The sequence below is a fragment of the Tachysurus vachellii genome, chromosome 5 (genome assembly GCF_030014155.1).
Source record: "Tachysurus vachellii isolate PV-2020 chromosome 5, HZAU_Pvac_v1, whole genome shotgun sequence".
NCBI lineage: Eukaryota > Metazoa > Chordata > Actinopteri > Siluriformes > Bagridae > Tachysurus > Tachysurus vachellii.
The window spans coordinates 1,122,501-1,142,500 of NC_083464.1; the positions used below are offsets into that span (position 1 = coordinate 1,122,501).

General features: G+C 39.6%; 1 protein-coding gene across 2 annotated transcripts in view; it reads right to left on the reverse strand.

The window, feature by feature from the left end:
- The window catches only part of si:ch73-103b11.2 (repetitive organellar protein), a 72,569-nt gene that overhangs the window by 27,743 nt on the left and 24,826 nt on the right, over positions 1–20,000 (reverse strand). For both annotated transcript variants that reach the window (XM_060869460.1, XM_060869461.1), the window contains exons 5-14: positions 19,627–19,778; positions 18,615–18,699; positions 15,045–15,138; positions 13,919–14,543; positions 5,202–5,349; positions 4,162–4,275; positions 2,978–3,034; positions 1,426–1,494; positions 1,203–1,292; positions 554–663 (exon numbers count right to left, since the gene is read on the reverse strand). In XM_060869460.1, the coding sequence (XP_060725443.1) occupies positions 554–663; positions 1,203–1,292; positions 1,426–1,494; positions 2,978–3,034; positions 4,162–4,275; positions 5,202–5,349; positions 13,919–14,543; positions 15,045–15,138; positions 18,615–18,699; positions 19,627–19,778 (1,544 nt within the window). The remainder of the gene's footprint in view (positions 1–553; positions 664–1,202; positions 1,293–1,425; positions 1,495–2,977; positions 3,035–4,161; positions 4,276–5,201; positions 5,350–13,918; positions 14,544–15,044; positions 15,139–18,614; positions 18,700–19,626; positions 19,779–20,000) is intronic.

The window sequence follows — 20,000 nt, forward strand, 5'->3', positions numbered from 1 at the left end:
CATACTCATACACACACTCATACACACATACACTCATACACACATACACTCCTACACACACACACACTCACACACACATACACATACACTCACACACACATACACATACACTCACACACACATACACTCATACACCACACACTCACACATACTCATACACACACTCATACACACATACACCACACACTCACACTTACACACACTCATACACACATACACACTCACTCAAACACACACTCATACACACACATACACACTCACACACACACATTCACACACACTCACACATGCTCTTACACACACGTTCTAAATGCAAATCAGAGCATGCTAACACTGTGAAGCTCATGTGCATGTGGAAACTTTGTAGAAGTTTAACGGGGCGGAGCTCAGATTACAGCTGATCAGCCAATCACAAAGCCTTAATGACATCATTAAAACTACAGTTACTCAAACCACAGTAAGTGGTGCAGTAACACAACTAAGACCTGGTCATGGTATAATGAGGCTGTTTGGGGTAAACAAAGCATTTAGATCAGAGAAGCGTTAAAAGTACCGTGTGACATCAGGAGTGATGGTGGGCCTCACACTCTTCATTATGGCCTGAATCCAGTTCCTCCGTATCCCAGAAGTCATAGCAGAGAGCGTGAACACTCCCTCCTTACTCTGAGAGAAAGACAGACAGTTTTATATCTCTGTCAGATTCCTGAGCTGATTTATTTTTATGTGGAGTTAAATCCCCGAAATTACAGAATGATCAGGATCGATTTACCTGCCTGTGAAACACAACACATCATTCAGCCATAGACAGGTTTGTATTTTATATATAAAATAAGTCTGATCAAATTCCCTGTCAGAGAGTCAGTGAGTCTGTTCCTGACAGGAGAGGTACCTGACCTGGACATCTGATGTGTTGTGTGTTCTGAGATGCGGCTGTAAAGCGTGATTATATGAGTGACTACAGACTTCCTGTCAGTGTCAGGATGGTTTTTGTCTGTGTAAATTCTAGAGACAGCAATCATCTGACACCAACAATCAAGCCACAGTTAAAGTCACAGAGATCAGACTTTTACTTTAGTCTGATGTGAAGCTCTTAGCTGAAGCTACTGCTCTGTAGCTGAATGACTTTACACATTGTGATGTTGTCACGATTGATTAGAGAACTGCTATATTATTCCTAATGAAGTGGCCAGTGAGAGACTTACATGGATTTGGAAGCCGTAGTTCCTCTGCACAGGAAACTCAGTGACATCATAACATGAGGACAATTCAATTTCTCCATCAAGATCAGCTGCCTGAGGTAATACACACTGATGTAAATTACACACAAAGACTACAAACTGACACACAATCACCTGCACACACAATTTCACACACACACAATCTCACACACACGTTAGATATTACACACAAAACACTGAGTCTGACCTCTTCAGCGATGGAGTCTCTGTAATATCTCAGACTCTGTTCAGTCAAAACAAACCAGTGCTTCTTCCACTGAAACACACACACACACACACACACACACACACACACACAGAGTTAGATATACATGTCATACTGTGTATATTGATAAGAATCTACTGAGGCAAAAAAAACAGTGCATCAGTCAGTTCATATTAAACTGATTAATGTCAGACAGACTTACTGCTGCTCCAAAACTCTCATCTTTACCCCAACAAACACACATTAAAACTTTAACCAAAGACTGAATAATATTATTTCCTCCTGTTTGTCTCGTGTCCGTGTGGGTGACTGAACATCTTCCTCGTGTCTCACTCCACAGTGGTGTTAATATGAAGCTCATATGAAAGTAAACACTCAGGACTTTGTAGAGTTTCATCACTATTTCTGTTTTTCTCTACAACACTAGAGCTGATAGATTCATAGAAAAGTTCAGTTAGTTTTTTCTCCACACAGATGTTTGTATGTTCAGAGTAAATGTTGATATCAAACCCATTTCTGCTCTCTGAGAAGCTCAGAGTGTTTGTTCATCTAAAAAGCAGCTCAGATTTCTCTTCAACACTAAAATACAGTGTAAGATCATCAACAGAGGGACAAACACACGTCTAAAACACACTGAAAATGATCAAATGATGTCTTTAAAAAGTTTCTTATTAAACTTGTTCTGTTTAAAACAATCAACTTTAATCTTCTGATTCTATATTAAATTACATATTTAAATTTTAATTTGTTTTTTAATCACTTTAGTCAATGTACAATTGTATTTACTGCTTTCATTTTTTACACATTTAAAGTTAGTCATGTTTATAAATCAGGATCTGTGTCATAATTCTCTTTTCTGAAAGGAAGAAAGGAATATATTATTATTATTATTATTATTAGTATTATTAGTATTATTGTTTTATTATTACTATTATTATTATTATTATTATTGTTTTATTATTATTATTATTATTATTATTATTATTATTATTATTATTGTTTTCTTATTAGTATTATTATTATTATTATTATTATTGTTTTATTCTTATTATTCTTATTATTATTATTTTATTATTACTATTATTATTATTATTATTATTATTATTAACTCCATCCATCAAAGTTGAAAGTCCACACTATTTAAGGTTTCACACACACACACACTCACACGCACACACACACACACGCACGCACATGCACACACACATGCACACACTCACACACTCAAACACACACGCACACACATGTACACACACATGCACACACACATGCACACACTCACACGCACACACACACATACACGCACACACACGCACACACACGCACACATACGCGCACACACACATGCACAAACACATGCACACACACATGCACACACACACACGCACACACACTCAAACACACACGCACACACATGCACACACATGCACACACACACTCACACATGCACACACTCACACTCACATGCACACGCACACACATGCGCACACACACATGCACACACACAGACACGCACACACACAGACACACTCACCAGCCCGTCCTCATAAAGTTTAGTCATCCATCCTTTTTTGAAGTTCAGCAGATCAGGCTGTAAAATGAAACAGTAAGTAAATTCAACACAAATCCATGCAGCTAACAGCTAACAGCTAACCTCTCGCCTGCATTCACACAGTAACTCTGAAGACTATTGAAGAGACGTTTGCTCTGTAAACAGAAGCAGAATGTAGTAACATCATACAAACCTGTTCCTCCTTTAATCTCTACACTTTATATATCTTTAATTCTCTGATAGCTTTATGCTACGATTATTAGCAAAGCACTGCATATTGTCATCTAATCATTGTCAGCTAATAGCTAGGAAATTGTAACTAACTGTAAGTTAAATGTTAGTAAATAATCAGTAAATAATCAGCTCACATAAGTACAGAATAAAGACACGGTATTTCTACAGCAACACATTTCATTCATCAGAACACAATGATTTAATAAAATAATAAGAATAAAATAAAAAGTGAATTATTTTAGTGATTATATATCACTTTTCAGTTGTGTATCTGCAGTGTTTACAGCAGCATGTTCCAGCTAGATTAAATAAATGTCCTGTAGGAAAAACTTATGTGTCTAAACAAATAAAAGTTACTAGACAACTGTGTGTCCTGTAAGGAAGTAAAAAACATGCAAGAACTCTGTGCTTTCAGTACTTATTTAAAATGAAGTCTCTAGTATTAACTTCAAGTTCGTATGCCTTTCTATCTATTTATCTGTCTGTCTGTCTGTCTGTCTGTCTGTAAATCCTACACACACTCCAGTTAGAGATCAGAGTTTAAAATCTGAGTACCTTATTCTTATTCAGCTTCATCTGTGTAGATGTCTTCACACACATCTGTGTTTCCTTCCGTATTACTGCTTATGAATTGTGTGTGTGTGTGCGTGTGTATGTGTGTGTGATAAATAGGGAGTGTGTGTTTCAGCTTTCAGAAGATTTGACACTGTTAACAGCTATTTATATCTGGGGAGTGTGAGGTGTGGGGTAAGTATGACGGATACACTGGCAGCTAAATATGATACACACACACACACACACACACACACACACACACACACACACACAAAACCTACTAAAAAATACTTATAGACTATCCTGTTAAAAGCATTAAACCCTTTATACTTAACGGGAAGTAGTTTGTGTTTATTAGTTGAATATTTTTCTCTCACCGTCATTGATGACTCTGTAATTCGGCGGTCCAGACTTTTTGCCCTTCTGTAAACAGACATTTTTCCAGAAAAATCCGTTACTGTGCCTGATGTACCAGCATCCAATGAGAGGTCCTAAAAAAGAGAAAGTGCAGCAATGTCAGAAGCGTACCTGTTTCTGTACAGGTGTGTGATGTTACTAGCGTACCTGTTTCTGTACAGGTGTGTGATGATGTTACTAGCGTACCTGTTTCTGTACAGGTGTGTGATGTTACTATCGTACCTGTTTCTGTACAGGTGTGTGATGTTACTAGCGTACCTGTTACTGTACAGGTGTGTGATGTTACTAGCGTACCTGTTTCTGTACAGGTGTGTGATGTTACTAGCGTTCCTGTTACTGTACAGGTGTGTGATGTTACTAGCGTACCTGTTTCTGTACAGGTGTGTGATGTTACTAGCGTTCCTGTTACTGTACAGGTGTGTGATGTTACTAGCGTACCTGTTACTGTACAGGTGTGTGATGTTACTAGCGTACCTGTTTCTGTACAGGTGTGTGATGTTACTAGCGTACCTGTTTCTGTACAGGTGTGTGATGATGTTACTAGCGTTCCTGTTACTGTACAGGTGTGTGTGATGTTACTAGCGTACCTGTTTCTGTACAGGTGTGTGATGTTACTAGCGTACCTGTTTCTGTACAAGTGTGTGATGATGTTACTAGCGTACCTGTTTCTGTACAGGTGTGTGATGATGTTACTAGCGTTCCTGTTACTGTACAGGTGTGTGATGATGTTACTAGCGTTCCTGTTACTGTACAGGTGTGTGTGATGTTACTAGCGTACCTGTTTCTGTACAGGTGTGTGATGTTACTAGCGTACCTGTTACTGTACAGGTGTGTGATGTTACTAGCGTACCTGTTACTGTACAGGTGTGTGATGTTACTAGCGTACCTGTTACTGTACAGGTGTGTGATGTTACTAGCGTACCTGTTTCTGTACAGGTGTGTGATGAAGTTACTAGCGTACCTGTTTCTGTACAGGTGTGTGATGATGTTACTAGCGTACCTGTTTCTGGGTAGGGAGACGCCTCTCACTGCGTCCTGTTCTCTGATTGGTGGACTGACTGGAGGAAGTGGACAGTTCTGTTGTGTCCATGTGCTCCAATGTATCTGTTGACTGCTGTGTCTCAAACCGTTCAATCACCTGAGTACGTCTGACACACACACATACACATATCTATAACAGAACTAAATAAAGTCATTTAAATGCCTTTAACTACTAAACTATGAAATATATATAAAATATACTTTACTATTTCATTTGAAATTATTAAGACAGATTTAAAAGTAAATAAAATAATAAAAAGGTATGTATTTAGCCATAAATTAACCTCATAAAAACAGTCTAAATAAAATGTGTGTGTGTTTGTGTGTGTGTGTGTGTGTGTGTGTGTGTGTGTGTGTGTGTGTGTGTGTGCTGAAGAAAGAAGGCAACAGAAGGAAGCATGGCGGAAAGCACTCAGGAATCCAGGAACAGCAGTGATGAGCAGCAATGTGTGTGTGTGTGTGTGTGTGTGTGTGTGTGTGTGTGTGTGTGTGTGTGTGTGTGTGTGTGTGTAAAATGAGAAAAAGCAGAGGAATCAGTGGCCGTGGCAGAAGGCAGGAGACTGATGTTCAGAGGGGCGCCTGAAAGAGAGAAGAAAAAGATAAAATACAGACTGAGAGTGAGGGTAAGAGAAAGAAAGAAAGAAAGAAAGAAAGAAAGAAAGAAAGAAAGAAAGAAAGAAAGAAAGAAAGAAAGAAAGACGAACAGAAATACAGACAGCCAGTGAAATGAAGACAGCAGTATCGGTGCTCCCAAGGTGATGACCATAGTTATCAATGGACATTATCATGTAATTCAATTTTATGTGTGTATTTGGTGAGTGTGTGTATATGATGTGTGTGTATATTTGATGTGTGTATGTATTTGGTGAGTGTGTGTATTTGGTGTGTGTGTGTGTGTGTGTGTGTGTGTGTATTTAGTGAGTGTGTGTATTTGGTGAGTATGTGTGTATTTGGTGAGTGTGTGTAAATGGTGAGTGTGTGTATTTGGTGAGTGTGTGTATTTGATGTGTGTATGTATTTGGTGAGTGTGTGTATTTGGTGAGTGTGTGTATTTGGTGAGTGTGTGTGTGTGTGTGTGTATTTAGTGAGTGTGTGTATTTGGTGAGTGTGTGTATTTGGTGAGTGTGTGTATTTGATGTGTGTGTATTTGGTGAGTGTGTGTATTTGGTGAGTGTGTGTATTTGATGTGTGTGTATTTGGTGAGTGTGTGTATTTGGTGAGTGTGTGTATTTGATGTGTGTGTATATGGTGAGTGTGTGTATTTGGTGAGTGTGTGTATTTGGTGAGTGTGTATATGATGTGTGTGTTTTTGGTGAGTGTGTGTATATGATGTGTGTGTGTATTTGGTGAGTGTGTGTATTTGGTGAGTGTGTGTATTTGGTGAGTGTGTATTTGATGTGTGTGTATTTGGTGAGTGTGTGTATTTGATGAGTGTGTGTGTACCAAATACACTCACTGTATTTGGTGAGTGTGTGTATTTGGTGAGTGTGTGTGTTTGGTGAGTGTGTGTATTTGATGTGTGTGTATTTGGTGAGTGTGTGTATATGATGTGTGTGTGTATTTGGTGAGCGTGTGTATTTGATGTGTGTGTATTTGGTGAGTGTGTATTTGATGTGTGTGTATTTGGTGAGTGTGTATATGATGTGTGTGTGTATTTGGTGAGTGTGTGTATTTGGTGAGTGTGTGTATTTGGTGAGTGTGTGTATTTGGTGAGTGTGTATTTGGTGTATGTGTGTATTTGGTGAGTGTGTGTATTTGGTGAGTGTGTGTATTTGATGTGTGTGTATTTGGTGAGTGTGTGTATATGATGTGTGTGTATATTTGATGTGTGTATGTATTTGGTGAGTGTGTGTATTTGGTGTGTGTGTGTGTGTGTGTGTATTTAGTGAGTGTGTGTATTTGGTGAGTGTGTGTGTATTTGGTGAGTGTGTGTAAATGGTGAGTGTGTGTATTTGGTGAGTGTGTGTATTTGATGTGTGTATGTATTTGGTGAGTGTGTGTATTTGGTGAGTGTGTGTGTGTGTGTGTGTGTATTTAGTGAGTGTGTGTATTTGGTGAGTGTGTGTATTTGGTGAGTGTGTGTATTTGATGTGTGTGTATTTGGTGAGTGTGTGTATATGGTGAGTGTGTGTATTTGGTGAGTGTGTGTATTTGGTGAGTGTGTATATGATGTGTGTGTTTTTGGTGAGTGTGTGTATATGATGTGTGTGTGTATTTGGTGAGTGTGTGTATTTGGTGAGTGTGTGTATTTGGTGAGTGTGTGTATTTGATGTGTGTGTATTTGGTGTATGTGTGTATTTGGTGAGTGTGTGTATTTGGTGAGTGTGTATTTGATGTGTGTGTATTTGGTGAGTGTGTGTATTTGGTGAGTGTGTGTGTACCAAATACACTCACTGTATTTGGTGAGTGTGTGTATTTGGTGAGTGTGTGTGTTTGGTGAGTGTGTGTATTTGATGTGTGTGTATTTGGTGAGTGTGTGTATATGATGTGTGTGTGTATTTGGTGAGTGTGTGTATTTGATGTGTGTGTATTTGGTGAGTGTGTATTTGATGTGTGTGTATTTGGTGAGTGTGTATATGATGTGTGTGTGTATTTGGTGAGTGTGTGTATTTGGTGAGTGTGTGTATTTGGTGAGTGTGTGTATATGGTGAGTGTGTGTATTTGGTGAGTGTGTGTATTTGGTGAGTGTGTATTTGATGAGTGTGTGTGTTTGATGTGTGTGTATTTGGTGAGTGTGTGTATTTGGTGAGTGTGTGTATTTGATGTGTGTGTATTTGGTGAGTGTGTGTATATGGTGAGTGTGTGTATTTGGTGAGTGTGTGTATATGGTGAGTGTGTGTATTTGGTGAGTGTGTGTATTTGGTGAGTGTGTGTATTTGGTGTGTGTATTTGGTGTGTGTGTATTTGGTGAGTGTGTGTATTTGGTGAGTGTGTGTATTTGGTGAGTGTGTGTATTTGGTGTATGTGTGTATTTGGTGAGTGTGTGTATTTGTTGAGTGTGTATTTGATGTGTGTGTATTTGGTGAGTGTGTGTATTTGATGAGTGTGTGTGTACCAAATACACTCACTGTATTTGGTGAGTGTGTGTATTTGGTGAGTGTGTGTATTTGATGTGTGTGTATTTGGTGAGTGTGTGTATTTGGTGAGTGTGTGTATTTGGTGAGTGTGTGTATTTGGTGTGTGTATTTGGTGTGTGTGTGTGTATTTGGTGAGTGTGTGTATTTGGTGAGTGTGTGTATTTGGTGAGTGTGTGTATTTGATGTGTGTGTATTTGGTGAGTGTGTGTATTTGGTGAGTGTGTGTATTTGGTGAGTGTGTATATGATGTGTGTGTATTTGGTGAGTGTGTGTATATGGTGAGTGTGTGTATTTGGTGAGTGTGTGTATTTGGTGAGTGTGTATTTGATGAGTGTGTGTGTTTGATGTGTGTGTATTTGGTGAGTGTGTGTATTTGGTGAGTGTGTGTATTTGATGTGTGTGTATTTGGTGAGTGTGTGTATATGGTGAGTGTGTGTATTTGGTGAGTGTGTGTATATGGTGAGTGTGTGTATTTGGTGAGTGTGTGTATTTGGTGAGTGTGTGTATTTGGTGTGTGTATTTGGTGTGTGTGTATTTGGTGAGTGTGTGTATTTGGTGAGTGTGTGTATTTGGTGTATGTGTGTATTTGGTGAGTGTGTGTATTTGTTGAGTGTGTATTTGATGTGTGTGTATTTGGTGAGTGTGTGTATTTGATGAGTGTGTGTGTACCAAATACACTCACTGTATTTGGTGAGTGTGTGTATTTGGTGAGTGTGTGTATTTGATGTGTGTGTATTTGGTGAGTGTGTGTATATGGTGAGTGTGTGTATTTGGTGAGTGTGTGTATTTGATGTGTGTGTATTTGGTGAGTGTGTGTATTTGGTGAGTGTGTGTATTTGGTGAGTGTGTATATGATGTGTGTGTATTTGGTGAGTGTGTGTATTTGGAGAGTGTGTATTTGGTGAGTGTGTGTATTTGGTGAGTGTGTGTATATGATGAGTGAGTGTGTACCAAATACACTCACTGTATTTGGTGAGTGTGTGTATTTGGTGAGTGTGTGTATTTGGTGAGTGTGTGTATTTGATGTGTGTGTATTTGGTGAGTGTGTGTATTTGGTGAGTGTGTGTATTTGATGTGTGTGTATTTGGTGAGTGTGTGTATTTGGTGAGTGTGTGTATTTGATGTGTGTGTGTATTTGGTGAGTGTGTGTATTTGGTGAGTGTGTATATGATGTGTGTGTATATGATGTGTGTGTATTTGGTGAGTGTGTGTATTTGGAGAGTGTGTATTTGGTGAGTGTGTGTATTTGGTGAGTGTGTGTATTTGGTGTATGTGTGTATTTGGTGAGTGTGTGTATTTGGTGAGTGTGTATTTGATGTGTGTGTATTTGGTGAGTGTGTGTATTTGATGAGTGTGTGTGTGTGTGTGTGTGTATTTAGTGAGTGTGTGTATTTGGTGAGTGTGTGTGTATTTGGTGAGTGTGTGTATATGGTGAGTGTGTGTATTTGGTGAGTGTGTGTATTTGATGTGTGTATGTATTTGGTGAGTGTGTGTATTTGGTGAGTGTGTGTGTGTGTGTGTATTTAGTGAGTGTGTGTATTTGGTGAGTGTGTGTGTGTGTGTGTATTTAGTGAGTGTGTGTATTTGGTGAGTGTGTGTGTATTTGGTGAGTGTGTGTATTTGATGTGTGTGTATTTGGTGAGTGTGTGTATTTGGTGTGTGTGTATTTGGTGAGTGTGTGTATTTGGTGAGTGTGTATATGATGTGTGTGTATTTGGTGAGTGTGTGTATATGGTGAGTGTGTGTATTTGGTGAGTGTGTGTATTTGGTGAGTGTGTGTATTTGTTGTGTGTATTTGGTGTGTGTGTGTATTTGGTGAGTGTGTGTATTTGGTGAGTGTGTGTATTTGGTGTATGTGTGTATTTGGTGAGTGTGTGCATTTGTTGAGTGTGTATTTGATGTGTGTGTATTTGGTGAGTGTGTGTATTTGATGAGTGTGTGTGTACCAAATACACTCACTGTATTTGGTGAGTGTGTGTATTTGGTGAGTGTGTGTATTTGATGTGTGTGTATTTGGTGAGTGTGTGTATATGGTGAGTGTGTGTATTTGGTGAGTGTGTGTATTTGATGTGTGTGTATTTGGTGAGTGTGTGTATTTGGTGAGTGTGTGTATTTGGTGAGTGTGTATATGATGTGTGTGTATTTGGTGAGTGTGTGTATTTGGAGAGTGTGTATTTGGTGAGTGTGTGTATTTGGTGAGTGTGTGTATTTGGTGTATGTGTGTATTTGGTGAGTGTGTGTATTTGGTGAGTGTGTATTTGATGTGTGTGTATTTGGTGAGTGTGTGTATTTGATGAGTGTGTGTATTTGATGAGTGTGTGTGTACCAAATACACTCACTGTATTTGGTGAGTGTGTGTATTTGGTGAGTGTGTGTATTTGGTGAGTGTGTGTATTTGATGTGTGTGTATTTGGTGAGTGTGTGTATTTGGTGAGTGTGTGTATTTGATGTGTGTGTATTTGGTGAGTGTGTGTATTTGGTGAGTGTGTGTATTTGATGTGTGTGTATTTGGTGAGTGTGTGTATATGGTGAGTGTGTGTATTTGGTGAGTGTGTGTATTTGGTGAGTGTGTATATGATGTGTGTGTATTTGGTGAGTGTGTGTATATGGTGAGTGTGTGTATTTGGTGAGTGTGTGTATTTGGTGAGTGTGTGTATTTGATGAGTGTGTGTGTTTGATGTGTGTGTATTTGGTGAGTGTGTGTATTTGGTGAGTGTGTGTATTTGATGTGTGTGTATTTGGTGAGTGTGTGTATATGGTGAGTGTGTGTATTTGGTGAGTGTGTGTATATGGTGAGTGTGTGTATTTGGTGAGTGTGTATATGAGGTGTGTGTGTGTATATGAGGTGTGCGTGTATTTGATGTGTGTGTATTTGAGTGTTTTAGTGAATACAGTGTGAGTTAGTGTTGAGTTAATGTAGTACTACAGTGTGTGCACTAGATGGTGCTAAACTCTACCAATTACAGTCTACATCGTAGTAAGAGACACAGACTGGTGCCATGTTGACTGAGGCTGACACAGAACTACATTACCCACAATGCACAGGGTTACAGTAGACAGCAGAAATAAATACACTCACAGCTAAAGAGACGAACACATCATCACTGTATTTATGTATAAAGATGTATTTATATGTGACCAAAACTATGTGCACCCCTGACCATCACACCCATACATGGTTCATCCACAAGCTGACCCTTGTGTAGAAAGTCTTTGTGTTATAATGAACATGACTGGAACTAAGAGTCCAAGCCCTGTTCCAGCATGACAATGTCCCTGTGCACAAAGCAGATCCATGAAGAGTGAAGAACTCGAGTGTCCTGCACAGAGCCCTGACTCTGACTCAGTTACACTGAACAAACACCTCGGGCATGAACTGGAACTCCGACTGTACTCCAGACCTCCTCACTCTTACACCATCAGTATCTGATCTCACTAATGCTCTTGTAGCTGAATGAACACAAACCCCCACAGACACAATCCAACATCTAGGAGAAAACCTTCACAGAATAGTGGAGCTCATTACAACAGCAAAGGGAATTCATCTGGAAGGACATAATGGTGTGACTGTCAGGGGTGCACAAACTTTTGGCCATATAATGTATATCTGTGTGTGTATTCATGTGTATTGTTAGCAGTGTACATGTAAAAGGATGTTGTGAGGTGATTTCTGCATGTGCTAGAACCTTTACAGTGACTCACATTGTTAGGTTTAGGACTGTAGCACACAGACCAGTGACTAGTCTTAGCCTCTTAGCCTCTTAGCCTTAGTCCAGTGCTGTCATGTTGTCATCAAAGGACAACTTCCTGTGCCATTGTGACCACCAGTCAGAGATCCACGTAATATTTCAGGCTTTCTCCTGACTGGTCTTTGACCTTGACAGTGATCACTCAGATCTTTTTAACTCCTAGTGCCAAAGAGCAGAACTAATAATCTAAGATATTGCAACGAGACACTGAAGTGTGAAGACATGTTTGACTGGGAACCTTTACAACTCTGCTGTATGGACACAGACCATGGGAGCTTCAGGGCAGGAAAGGCCTCTGAGAAGTGGACGTTAACAACAAACACATCCAGCTCCAGATGTTCCTAACCAGGAGCACACTGTGCTCCTTAAGTATACCAAGAAGGACCTTTAGAGTTATGGCCACATTTTTCTTAGAGGCACATGGAGGGTTTAGGATCACAATGTCCACCAACTCCAAGACAGCACCTCTAGTTACTGTCAGTTCTATGGCTACTGACAAAATGGTCTTCATCAGTACTGAATCTTGGTTTCACAAGATTTCCTACATTGAAATTTTTTGTCCCACCAAATCCTACTGACGGAGTGACGGAGAGAACGAGCACAGCCCCCACCCCACCCCGCCCCGCCCAATATTTTTGCTGAATTACCGCTGGGTGTGAACTGCAGTCCAAAAAAAAAGTTGCCTTATCTTCTCTTACAACTTGTGACAAGCATTCCGCATGTGCAGCTGACATAACTTTAAATAAACGCAAAAAAAAAATCTATCCAGTTATGAAGTGTTTTGTGTGTGTGTGTGCGTGCGTGTGTGTGTGTGTGTTGACAAATCTTTCGCGATGTCCTAACAGCCAGGATTCCCACAGAACACGTCCGCTAAATTCCGATTCGCGACCTAATGACTCCTTTGAGCCGATTCATTATAATGAATGGTTAAAGCAGTTGGTCTGCGTCAGTGTCTGAGTCGGTGTAGAACAAATCAGATATATTATATATAATAGATCAATTGTGATAACTTTGACATTTTAAATGTATTTTGGTATCGATGACGTTTACATATAAAATAAGTTGTAATCGCTTTCTTTTACTATCTAGCCTGACAGTGATCGTTTATTCATGAATAAATAGGATAAGAAAAAAAATCACAAACTGTTTCTTTGTATTATTTTAAATCTAACATTTATTGTCAATGTTGGGCTTGTGGATCATGTGGGTACTTGTGTACTCTCTGCTGTGTGTGGATGACCATGTGGGTCAGACACCACAGAAGACCAATCTTGACCCAGGAAAAACCCTGTACAGTATATACTATATTCTATAAACAGTGTTCTACAGAGAAAAGCATGGATGATAGACATCAAGGATGCGGTGGAGAACCTTTACTCTTCATCCTATTTATTTACCATATACCACTACAGCAGATGAGTGAGGTTAATGATGGTGTACAGGGTACAGTGATGACTTCACACCCTGCAGTATTCCATCTGGAACAGAAGTCAAGAGTCTAGGATGATTATATGAAGAGACTCGTCCCCATACAGAGCAGAAGTGGACTGTGCAGGCCAGTCCCACTGTGAGTCAGCAGCACAACCAGTGGCCTTTTCACCTCTTACAGATTTGATCTTAAAGTATCTGCTGCTTGCTCTTCTGCACCTGGATGAGATCAGCATCTTGTCTCACTGCTGTGAAGAACATGTGATCTCGGCCTGAACCCGAAAGCTCCACCTCCATGATCATTATACAGTCAATATCCCTAAAGCTCAGTACCTGGTGTGTGTATAAGTGTGTATGTCCATCTGTGAGTGTGTGTTTATACTGTAGTGTGTATATGAGTGAAGGTGTGTGTGTGTTCTCACTTCCTCTGTTGTCCGAACAGTCTCTCTACCTCCTCTCTCCCTGGGCTCCGTGTTCTTGCTCTCAGCTCCTGCCGTTTGCGATCAGAACGAAACGCCTCTCGATGGCTCAGCCTTCTCGCACGGGGGACGTCCGCCAATACCGCATAGCTCCTCCCACTTCGCCCAGGCCTCGCGTTGATTCCTCCAGCCTCTGATGGGGTAGCCCCACCCACTCTTGCGACATGACTCTGCCTCTCAGGGCTCGACCCAGAGTCGAGGGAGCTCTGAGAGGACGAGAGTGACGATGCCAGCGTGTGTGTGTTGGCAGAAGTGTGTGGAGAAGGAGATCGTACTGTGTTTGTTGTTGGCAATGAATGTGTGTGTGGATCATCAACAGATTGTGAAACAGTGGGTATGTCTGTGAAGTCTGAGTGTGTAGTGTGTGTGTCAGGTGAAGTGTGTGTGTTGTGCAAGGACAGTGAGGGACAGAGCGCCGGTTCCGAAGTGCTGTACCTCAGACGAGAGGAAGGGGATGATGATGAAGAGGAGATCTGTTCCTGTTGGGGTTGTTCAGGTTTCGGTTTCTCCAATGAGAAGTAGCCGCTCTCCACCCTCGGCTTACGTCCTGCAATCACACGCTCCGAATCTGACAAACATACAAACATTTATTTTGGACTGAAGAACTAATGTAATAATTGATAAATAATTAGGAAAAAACAAACTAATACAAATATGTAAATGTAAATCATATTAATGTAAATGATCTCCTGTATATAGTCCAGTGGTGCACTTTAAATAATACATTTAAATAATTTATTACAGTACATTCAGTTTTGGTATTTTGTATACTTTTTGTATACAAAACGTGTTTGTGTGTGTGTGTTTGTGTGTGTGTTTTTTTGTGTGTGTGTTTGTGTGCATATGTGTTTTCTGTGTTTTTGTGTGTTTTTGTGTATTTGTGTGTGTTTTGTGGATTTGTGTGTTTTTCTGTGTGTATGTGTATGTGCGTGCATGTGTGTGCTTGTGTGTGTGTGTGTTTGTGTGTGTGTGTTTGTGTGTATGTGTGTCTGTGTGTGTGTGTTTGTGTGTTTGTGTTTGTGTGTATATGTGTATGTGTGTATGTGTGTGTGTGTGTGTGTGTTCATACCTCTAACAGGCTCAGCCCCATCAGACTGAACCACACTGTTATTAACACACAGGACACTGCTGCTCGTTACAGTGACCTTGGCTGGTCCAGGTTCCTGCAGACAGAAAGAAAACTATTTACTCAGTCAAACCAGAACAGAACAAAGGTCCTTTGATGTCAAAAACACCTGTGTGTGTGTGTGTGTGTGTGTATGTGCGTGTGTGCCCATCACCACAGCACAATCCAAACCTGAGGTCAACAACACACCTGCTAATGTAGTGTGACCACACACACACACACACACAAACATTTACACAAGCACACACACACAAGCAGATTCTGTCTCCACCCTGATAACTCAAATAAATTACCATCCTTAAATCATAAAATTGCTCACCACACACACACACACACACACAAATGAGTGACCTAACAGCCAAGTGATTTCTTGAGAAGCTCCTCTGTATGTTTTTTACCTGACTGACAGACACCCAAAGTGACTCAAACAGGAAACACAACCAAATCTCTGCTCTCTGATTGGTCAGCTGAGATCTGAACTGAACTTACTGAACAGACAATCAGGATCTCCCAGGAGAACCCATGCTGGACCGGATCAGGAACCAGACAAACCATAGGCCAGGACGTTAGCAGACACACACACACACTCGCACACACAGTTCAGGTATTTACTCTCATTTGGGTAAACTGCACACAACACACAACACTCTGGATTTATGATTATAAACTTGATCTGTTGAATATTTTTTAAATAAAAATTTATTGAAAATCTTACTGATTAAAATCTCACTACACTTTTTTTCCAGTCCAGTCATGGTTTATTCCTAGAACACACTCCAGTTTTCTATAAATAAAGTAAACAGCACACGAGTGATATTTCCGCTCTGATGTCCATTAACACCTTGGTGAAATTTGTCTGTTAGTTGTTAGAGAGTGTAGAAGTAAAAACCTCACTATATACAGTGCACATGTGACTTCAGATTCTGATTAAAATGTTCTTCAAGCCATTGAAATATTATGTGAAATATGTATGACTGTGTGTGATTGCTGACTCGAGGTGTACCGTTTGTACCAGCAACAAAGAGACGCGGGATTTGAGCTACGTGAGATGGTCTGAGACACTGTAGTGCACTGCACAAATCCAGACCTCCAGTAAACACGAGTCTGAGCTCTGACACACCGAAACACTTAATCAAGTGCACCACACAGAGTGTATATAACATACACAGAGTGTATATAACATACACCGTACAAGAAGAATGGAACTAAATTCATTATTAATTTAACACTTACATACATTTTATATTTCCTTTCAATTTTGTACCAGGACAAAAATTCCCTCTTGCACCATCAAGTACTGATGTTTAAAATGTAAGAACCAGTGGGGAAAAAACTAATTAACAATAAATTAAACAATTTAAATTTCATTAAAATGAACAACAATAAACTAAACAAAATACTTATAAAATACTTAATGGTTCATCATAAACAGATATAGAAAATGAATGATTCTTAATTATATTTATATTTTATAAAGAAAAATAAAAACAATTTATTTTAAATAACATCAAATAAATAAAGCTGACAAAATAATTAACAACAAGCCTAAGTGTTATTAAACTAATAATACTAATTATATTAATAAAAAAAAACAATTAAATTCATGGTTAAATTCTAATAAGATTTTGTTTTTTAATTCAGTAATAAAAAATTATATAAAAATAGTAAAACAAATGAAATACAAGATTTAGTAGTTAGTTTGGTTAAAATTCTAAAATAATCACGATAGCAAAAATCATCAAAGTAATAACAATGACTCCAACATAAATTAATTCATTGTGGTTGTGTGTGTGTGTGTGGGTGTGTGCGTGTGCGTGTGTGTGTGTGGGGGTGTGTGCATGTGCGTGTGTGTGTGTGTGTGTGTGATTTGTGGCCGCTGATGTGTTCTAGAAGGTCATCAGACCCTAAACAAAGGCAGTGAATGTAGCCAGAAGCTTGTGGGATTTAGCGCTGAAGCTAATGCACCACATCAAAGGCAGGAGGATTTAAGTGTTTGGCTACAAAACCACAACAGTGGATTTAATTCACACAGCAGAGGCTTTCTTCATCTGACTAACACCTTCACATGTGTGTGGAACACAGCACTGTTTAACATTTCACTTAAACACTAATTTATGTACGGTGTCATTTCTGTGTTCTCTAAGAACAAAAATCACAAGCAATTAAAACACTTCCTGTCAGTCATTTCCTGTGTGTGGAAGAAAGCATGATGCTCACATGGTGTGTGTTTAATTTTGTGTCAGAGTTTTGACTAAAGAGTGAAGAGTTGACAGCGTGACATCGAACCAACATGGCGGCTTACAGCAGTACCCAGTACGGCTAGCCAGTTAGCTGGATGCTAAGAAAAAAAACTAAACTTTGCAACTGGAATGCGCAGAGGACAAAAATGATGTCATTCTTAGTTCTGACCTTTGAAGTCAGCTGAATTCATAAACTAAATAAATAAATACTAAAAATGCAATAAGACATAAATGGAAATGATTCGATAACACACACAAGCACAAGTTTTAATAAACACCAACCAACACCATCACAACTAAAGTTTTCATTCTGCCTATAAATCTGTCTCACTTTCATTCAATTTATCTGTTTAGTGCTTTTAACAGTTCACATTGTCTCAAAGCAGCTTTACAGAAGTATAGAAACAGAAGAGAGAGAAAATAATTAATATATAATAGGAAATAAGAATAAAAATAAATAATTTAAAGAATATTAACTTAAAATTTAAAATACTATATATCTGTCCCTAATGAACAAGCTGGAGGTGACGGCGGTGAGGAAAATCTCCCTGAGATGATAAGAGGAAGAAACCTTGAGAGGAACCAGACTCAGAAGTGAACCTCATCCTCATTTGGGTGACACTCTACAGTAAATAGTGTAAATGTAAATAATGTCCTTTCTACAACAGTTTATAATAGTGCAGCCGAGAGCTCCTGAGGAACTAAAGGGTCATCATAAACTCTGAGTTCAGCACAGACCTGATTGCTGATAAAGACCAGAACATACAGCTGACTGACACAACATTGGTTCATAAGAAGACATGACGTCTCCTGGTGGCTTCATACACAACAATCCCATGAGACTCTGTCTGACCATGTAGGTCAATCCCTGGCAGGGTGTGTGTGTGTGTGTGTGTGTGTGTGTGTGTGTGTGTGTGTGTGTGTTACTGACCCCCTGAGGTGACTGTGTTATCTAAATGGATTTAAGTGATCACTTAACTGCTCCCCCAGGATGGATCTTGTTATGGGTACACAGATGATGCTTTACTATGTATGTGTGTGTGTATATGTTTGTATGTCTATGTGTTTGTTTCTATGTGTTTGTGTGTCTATGTGTGTGTGTGTTTGTGTGAATGGTGTTTAGATGAATCGAAACCTTTTTAAAACTTTTGATCTGACACAAACACGCATCAGAAACTTTTCTGTTCTTGAATAATAAAGATAAAAGACCACACATACAGTGTGTGTGTGTATGTGTGTGTGTGTGTGTGTGTGTGTGTGTGTGTGTGTATACCTGTGGAGTTGGCGGCTCCACCTTCCGTTTCTTCTTCTGGTTCTGTTTGTTGGTCCGGGGAAATATGATCAAAGCCTCCTGCCACCTGCACACACACACACACACACACACACACACACACACACACACACACGCAAACACGCGCACACACGCACAAACGCACACATACACGTACACACGCACACATGTACACACGTACACACGCACACACACACACATTAGTAATGATATATATTTACATTTACAGCATGTGACAGACTCTTTTATCCAGAGTGATGTACAAAAGTGCTTAAGTCTCTATCATTGCATACATTAACTCTGGTTCACTAGGTTACAGATTTAAGATACCAGGAGTCTAAAACACTGTTTAAAGTTTTTTTTTTTTTATATACATACAACAAAGGTCTTCAACCTATTAATATAGATATAATTAATTGCCTCTTAGTCCAAGTAAGAAGTGCATATCTGTGTGTATGTCTGTGTGTCTGTGTGTGTATATGTCTGTGTGTGTGTGTGTGTATGTCTGTGTGTGTGTGTATGTTTGTATGTCCATGTGTTTGTGTGTGTGTATCTATGTGTGTGTGCGTCTTTGTGTGTGTGTTAGTGTGTGTGTATATGTCTGTGTGTGTGTTAGTGTGTGTGTATGTCTGTGTGTATATGTACGTGTGTGTGTGTTTGTGAGTGTGTGTGTATGTGTGTGTGTTTGTGTTTGTGTGTATATGTCTGTGTGTGTGTGTTTGTGTGTGTGTATGTCTGTGTGTGTTAGTGTGTGTGTGTATGTCTGTGTGTGTGTTTGTGTGTGTGTATATGTCTGTGTGTGTGTGTGTGTGTTTGTGAGTGTGTGTGTGTGTATGTCTGTGTGTGTTAGTGTGTGTGTGTGTATATGTCTGTGTGTGTGTGTTTGTGTGTGTATATGTCTGTGTGTGTGTGTGTATATGTCTGTGTGTGTGTGTGTGTGTTTGTGTGTATATGTCTGTGTGTGTGTGTGTGTGTGTGTGAGTGTGTGTCGTACCCGTTAATGACCTCTCGGTTCTCAGCTCTGATGTAGTGTTCTCTGTCTGGAGTGCAGATACAGAGTGAGTGTTTCTGCCCCGTCGTGCCCTCTGCGTCCACCACGTCTACACACACATTTAGGTTTATGGTGCCCTGGGGAAGGGTGCTGGCCTGTAACCCACAGACACACAAACAGTTGTTTAAGCTGCACCTTGGACTGTCGGAGTGATATTTCTTTGAGTAAAGTGAATAGGCAACATTTAAATGTGGAGGCTATAGGAAGCGTCTAGAACATAGGTCACTAACAGGCGGACCGCGGTCCGGGTCCGGACCCAGAAGCTGCCCAATACGGACCCGGACCTACAGCCAAAACAAAAGTTTATGATTTAAAAC